This window comes from Camelina sativa, chromosome 10 (genome assembly GCF_030686135.1).
Source record: "Camelina sativa cultivar CO46 ecotype springtype chromosome 10, ASM3068613v1".
Taxonomy (NCBI): Eukaryota; Viridiplantae; Streptophyta; class Magnoliopsida; order Brassicales; family Brassicaceae; genus Camelina; species Camelina sativa.
This window is the reverse complement of record NC_141889.1, coordinates 19,780,504-19,786,961: the sequence shown is the minus strand read 5'-3', so window position 1 is coordinate 19,786,961 and position 6,458 is coordinate 19,780,504. Positions and strand designations below refer to the sequence as shown.

General features: G+C 40.1%; 2 protein-coding genes across 2 annotated transcripts; one reads left to right on the top strand and one right to left on the bottom strand.

The window, feature by feature from the left end:
* Positions 1–910: 910 nt before the first annotated feature.
* On the top strand, positions 911–1,729 carry LOC147936264 (uncharacterized). The gene is made up of 3 exons (XM_087468657.1): positions 911–928; positions 1,028–1,078; positions 1,133–1,729. Exons 1-3 carry the CDS (start codon positions 911–913, stop codon positions 1,727–1,729), a joined length of 666 nt encoding a protein of 221 aa, XP_087324783.1.
* Positions 1,730–1,822: 93 nt separating this feature from the next.
* LOC147936263 (uncharacterized) lies at positions 1,823–5,986 on the bottom strand. The gene is made up of 5 exons (XM_087468656.1): positions 4,087–5,986; positions 3,716–3,795; positions 3,379–3,671; positions 2,718–3,045; positions 1,823–1,837 (listed from the first exon to the last, which is right to left on the bottom strand). Exons 1-5 carry the CDS (start codon positions 5,984–5,986, stop codon positions 1,823–1,825), a joined length of 2,616 nt encoding a protein of 871 aa, XP_087324782.1.
* Between the last annotated feature and the right edge of the window lie 472 nt (positions 5,987–6,458).

Below are 6,458 nucleotides of genomic sequence, written 5' to 3'. Positions count from 1 at the left end.
TTTTTTTGGTTTAAGAGACTAGTTAGATCTGTATTTTGGTCGAATAGACTAGTAGGGTTATGTTTTTGGTATGTGATCATGTTCTTTTCAAAACCTTATCATTCTGCTTGTTTTCAGAACATGTGTTCATCATGTTCTGCCTTTTATGAAATCTAGAATGTCTTATCTTATTAAATGCAATCGCAACACCAACAAGAGTTCACACTCAACACCAACACCAACACAAACACAAACAAGAGCATAAAGCATAGCATAAAACCGAACAGTTTACAAGCTTATCATACAAGCTTAAACAGACCAAACATGATCACAAAACCGAAAACACATACAATTATAATCTTATTCATCCTACATTGCAATTCAGCTGCTTCCAACAAAACTTCTTCAACCCTCTCACATAGCTCTTTTTCGAAATCCATTTGCATCTTCTCAAATTTCATCTTCTGGTCTTGCAATGTCTCTGTTGTAAGCTCTTTCATCTCTTCTTTTACTCTCTCAATTTGAACATCCAATGTTGCTACCTCGTCCAACAATGCCTCATCGACCCACTTAAAGGTGTGGTTATCGTTCACAAGCTAAATTATATCATAGAAAACAATGAGAATTTATGAGAATTTATGAGAATTGATGAGAGTCGATGTCAAGATCAAACAAAGCATAATGTAGTACCTTCTTTGCTGCTGCTTCTCAACATCGGAAATATCTCCGAGAAGGATTAGGCTCAGATTTGGAATTCATTGCCACGATTTTTTCACCACACCAACATCTCTTAGGCACACCAACGACGAATCCTCTTTGTCGGACATTTGATGAACCACTCGAAGCTCCAGAAACATTGCTCATGGTTGCAGAGATCAATTTAGAATTTTATGCTTTTAGGGTTTGAGGATTTGGGGATTTTAATGGAGATATGGATGTATCGTCTCAGGTCGGGTTATTAACATCAGTCGGGTTTTATTTTTGGTATGAAAGATTTCCTATCGGTTCACTCTTTAAACCGATAACATCCCGATATATGGATATATAGGTTGAGATTAATTTCGGCAAAGACAGCTGGGACGAGGGTAAAGATCGGGCTGTATCTGGTATGATATCATAGTTCTCATAGGGAACCAGGACGTTTTCCCTTTAGGTTTCGAACAAACAAATCAAGCGTATTCTGTCAAGGATTGTTGGAGTTTCAAAGAAAGACTGGTTTGTCAAGTTAGACGAGACTCTCTGTGTATACAGAACAGCGTTCAAAACGTCGATAGGCACAACACCATTTCAGTTGATCTATGGTAAAACATGTCATCTCCCTATAGAGGTTGAGTATAAGGCACTCTGGGCTATCAAGTTGCTGAACTTGGATATTAACACAGCTCAAGCTAAGAGAACTCTTGACATCCACGAGTTGGAAGAAATAAGACTTGATGCTTATGAGAGTTCCAAGATTTACAAGGAAAGGACAAAGAATTTTCACGACAAGAAGATTGTTGTCAAAGAGCTCAAGGCTGGAGATCAGGTTTTGCTGTTCAATTCCAAACTTAAGTTATTTTTTGGAAAGCTTAAGTCTAGGTGGTCTGGGCATTTTGACGTCAAGGAAGTTCTGTCATTTAGAGCCATCACACTCCTGAACAAGGATGATGGTGAATTCACTGTAAATTGTCAGAGAGTCAAGGAGTATTTAGCTGATCAAGTCCGACCAGAGGGGTCTTCTGTGCTCCTCTGTGAACCCCAAAAGGCATAGAAAGCTCACTTGGGAGGAAGTCCCAAAGGTATCTCTGTAAATATTTTCCTTTTTTTTAAGTTCCTTGTGTTTTTAATTTTTGTTCTTGGTTTTCTAGTGTTCAGAATTCTGCAGGAGAAATAGAGAATACAGACGAAATTGAGAAAAAAAGGGCAGAATAAAAAGAAGAGTGAAGTGAAGTGAGAAAGGAGAGAAGTACACCATGCCCCACCTATCACAATTATTTTCCTGTTTTCATTCCCAACCATTCATTTCACCTCCCCACTCTCACCGACATCCCAATCTCTCTCCCTCTTTGTTGATTTTCTACCCACGTGAACCTATCACCTTTACATCTCTCTTGTTCCCCACCATGAAACAGAATAACTTTGTGTCACCTCACCTCACCACCACCCTCGCAACTCTCCCTCTTTTTAAACGATCTCTCCTCTCTCTTTTAATCTCACCCACCAACCATCACCAACTATGATGTGATTCTCCCAAGGAATCGACGCTCTAAGGTAGGTAGACTAATAATCCTAGAACTCCGATGGCTCGCGAAGCTGGATGATAAGGCGTGAGATAAACTCGAAAATCCTTATGCCCCAAACTCTCTTAAAACAAACCAAACAAAGCAAGGCAGTGGAACTTTAGATAGAAGCTTCGCGGAGACAGATGACAAGGCGTGAGACGAATCCCGAAAATCCTTGTGTCCTAGACTCTTTTATAACGACTCTTCAATCCTCAGCTAGTGCATGACAACGTCAAGTGCTGTGGAATCACTTGATATACCAAAAACTCTTTGATGTAACCCACCAAGGAGAAAGAACAAGTTCCAAAGGAACAAAGGAGTTTTCCACTCTCAAATAAAATATAAAGATTTCTTGATTGAATGATTTCTCAAATGAGATTACATGTCTTTATATAGGGATAGAAAACTTGGTCACAAAGCCAAGTATTGATTATTCTTGAAACTAAAAACATTAAAGATACTAAGTTGAATGAAGACCCAACTCTTGGTGCATGTTTCCTTCCTCCAAAGTGACTTTTGGTGCATGTATCTCTTATTTTCGCCACTCTTCTTAGACCACAAAATAAAGTGATAGATATCTTCCCCAATACAATTTCCCATGTTCTCTTTGCTCCATATATCTTCAAATATGAAATGAACAGCTCCAACAAGCTGTTTGGTCCTTGCTCTTCTCATTGGTCCAACGGATACAAGCATAACATCCTCAAGAACAATCTCAGCTTCCACTTGATCATCCTCATTGCTTCCCATTATCATATAATGCCCCTCCTCTTCAAAAAAGGATTTGCCCTCAAATCCGGACCATCTGCAACAAATGGAGCAAAATCAGAAACATTAAAAATGGAACTCACTTTGTACTTACCTTGCAAATCAAGCTTGTAAGCATTGTCACTGATTTTTTTCAAGACTTGGAATGGACCGTCGACCCTTGGCATTAGTTTAGACTCTCTTTCTATCTGGGAAACATTCCTTTCTCAGGTGTATTCAGACTAAATCTCCCACTTTGAAAACCAGCTGTCGTCTTCCTTTGTATGCTTGCTTCTCATACAGCTTTAGAGACTCATGGTCTATGTGAATCATAAACTCTTTCGGCCAAAGATAGTGTTGCCAAGTTTGTAGAACTCTAACCAAGGCGTACAGCTCTTTGTCATAGATTGGATAATTCAAGGTTGCTCCTCCAAGTTTCTCACTGAAATAAGCAATCGGTTTCTTCTCTTGCATCAGCACAGCTCCAATTCCTACACCAGAAGCGTCACATTCAATTTCAAAAGTTTTCCTAAAATCTGGTAAAGAAAGAAGAGGTGCAGAAGTTAGTTTTTGTTTCAAGAGTTGAAATGCTTCTTCTTGTGCTGTCTCCCATTTAAATTCAATGTCTTTCTTGATAACCTCAGTGAGACGAGCAACAATTATGCTGAAATCTTTGACAAATCTCTAGTAGAAGCCAGGAAGACCATGGAAACTCCTGACCCACCAACCGTCTTTGGACTAGGCCATTCTCGAATTGCCTTTACCTTCTCTTTGTCGACCTTAATACCCCGTGCACTCACAACAAATCCTAGAAAAACAAGGTTATCTATAAAAAATTGCATTTCTTGGAATTGGCAAACAGTTGCTCCCTCTTAAGAACATCTAAAACAATTTTCAAATGCTCTACATGGTCATCTATGCTTCGATTGTAGATCAAGATGTCATCAAAATACACAACCACAAAAACTCCTATGAATGCTCTCAAGACATGATTCATTAACCTCATAAAAGTACTAGGTGCATTTGTTAACCCAAAAGGCATCACAAGCCATTTATATAATCCATGCTTTAGTCTTAAATGCAGATTTCCACTTATCACCCTCCTTCAGACGAATTTGGTGATATCCACTCTTAAGATCAATTTTAGAAAACACACAAGACCCATGTAACTCATCTAGCATGTCAACTAAGCGAGGGATAGGGTGGCGATACTTTACAGTGATATTGTTGATGGCTCTGCAATCCACGCACATTCTCCAACTACCATCTTTTTTTGGCACAAGTAACACCGGCACAGCACATGGGCTCAAGCTCTCCCTAATGTATCCCTTTTTCATGAGCTCATTGACTTGTTTCCGCAGCTCCTTTGTCTCCACAGGATTGGTTCTATAGGCTGGCCTATTAGGAAGTGAAGCTCCTGGGACAAAGTCTATTTGATGTTCAATTCCCCGAATTGGTGGCAAACCATCTGGATTTTCTTCTGGAAAAACATCGCCATAGTCCTGCAAAAGAGAATCAATATTGCTCGGAAGTTCCGGCTCAAGATTAGTCAAACTCACGAGAGTTTCCTTGTACATAATTACAATTATAGGTTGATTCAAAAACAAAGCTCTCTTAATCTCACTTTCTCTCACAAAGAAGTTAGATTGCCTCACGGGGTTACTCTCAAAGGCCTTTTGCTGGGTTTTTCTCAAACTCTCAATCTCTTCATTATAGTTTTTAGTGTTTAGGGGTTCACTCACATTGTTCTTTCCAAGTTGCAGCTGATCTTCGTAGACCTCTTGTGGTGTTAATGGAACTAGTGTGATCTTCTTCCCTTTTTGCTCAAAAGAGTGTTTGTTGGTGTAGCCATCATGATTAACCTTGCGATCAAACTGCAATGGCCTTCCCAACAGAATGTGACTTGCTTCCATGGGCAATATATCACACAACACTTCATCTTCATACTTCCCAATTGACAAGGAAATCAACACTTGCTGGTTAACCTTCATATTCCTTTGGTTATTTAACCATTGAAGATTATATGGCATGGGATGCTTCTTTGTATCCAACTTCAGCTTCTCCACCAAAATAGTGCTTGCAACATTAGTACAGCTTCCTCCGTCAATGATAAGATTGCACACTTTATCTTTCACCAAACACCTTGTGTGGAACAAGTTTTCTTGTTGTTCTACTTCCTGGACCTTGTCTTCCATCAGCAAAGCTCTTCGTGTAACCAACAATTTCCCCTCTGTAGCACAAACCTCATGTTCTTCCAAAGATGAAGTAGAATCACATTCTTTCTCTTCCTCGTTTTCAACCTCTCCATTCTCCATCAATATCATGGTTCGCTGGTTTGGACATCGGCTAGCATAATGTCCTATCCCATGACATCTGAAGCATTGGATATCTCGGTTCCTAGTGTGAGTAGCGTCCGCTTTTCCTTTAGACTCTTGTCCAACAACAATTGGCTTAGCTCCCACAATTGGTTTGAAGTCTGTCCTAGGCCGAAAACTTGACTTGTCCTCCTTGTAGTAACTCGGCTTTGAACTAGAACCAACAACTTGTCGAGTATTGTTCTTTCTCTTAAGTTGTTCCTCAATCAGAATCGCCTTGTGAAACATCTCTTCCAAGTCCTCATAGGTCTGCCACTCCATGTGATCTTGAATATTTCTGGCCAATCCTCCTAGAAACCTTGCCATAGTTGTATCTCCTTCTTCTTCAATGTCAGCTTTAATCATAAGAGATTCCATCTCCTGGAAGTAATCCTCTACACTCTTGCTGCCTTGACTTAGACGTCTCAATTTCTGATGCAACTCTCTGTTGTAGTGGTTGGGCACAAACCTTTTTCTCATAACTGTCTTCAATTCATCCCATGTTTCAAAAGGTTGGACACGTCGGCGCATCCTACTAGTAACCAGTTGATCCCACCAGTTGATAGCATAATCATAAAACTCGGTAGCAGCTACTTGCACCTTCTTGCGGTCTGAATAGTCTTGACATCTAAAGACTAACTCCATTTTCTTTTCCCACTCAAAGTAAGCATCTGGATCATTCTTTCCATAGAATGGTGGTATTTTCAACTTGATTCCTCTCAAATCATCATCATTTCTCCCCCCCTAGCCTCTCTGTTTCGCCTTGGACGCCTTTGACCCTCACTAGAAGAATTGCCTCTTTGGTTGTAGTAGTCGTCTTCTTCATTTCGGTTATGTCTAGGCCGATTTTTGCCCCTCCGGTCTGGTTCCTCTTCGAACTGCTGTAGTGGTTGTGGCGCTCTATAGACCACAGGTGCATAGCCTCCATCTCAGTTTGAAACAACCGTGTAAAATGCCCCGTCAATGCCTCCATTTGTATTGGCGAAAGACCTGCTACTTGTTCTCTTCTTGGGTTGTTGTTTCGAGAGTTATCACCTTCATTAGAAGACATTTCCCTACAAAAGTGAACAAACGGTTAGTAGTAAAATATCTCACAAGTGTTTCACTCAATCTCTCA

Coding starts and splice junctions, on each gene's coding strand:
- LOC147936264 (XM_087468657.1), top strand. Junction 1,079..1,132: donor ACGAGGGTAAAGATCGGGCT/GTATCTGGTATG, acceptor TTTTCCCTTTAG/GTTTCGAACAAACAAATCAA.
- LOC147936263 (XM_087468656.1), bottom strand. CDS start 5,986: ATGGAGTTAGTCTTTAGATGTCAAGACTATTCAGACCGCAAGAAGGTG. Junction 3,672..3,715: donor AATGGCCTAGTCCAAAGACG/GTTGGTGGGTCA, acceptor GGCTTCTACTAG/AGATTTGTCAAAGATTTCAG. Junction 3,046..3,378: donor CCAATCTATGACAAAGAGCT/GTACGCCTTGGT, acceptor CATTTGTTGCAG/ATGGTCCGGATTTGAGGGCA.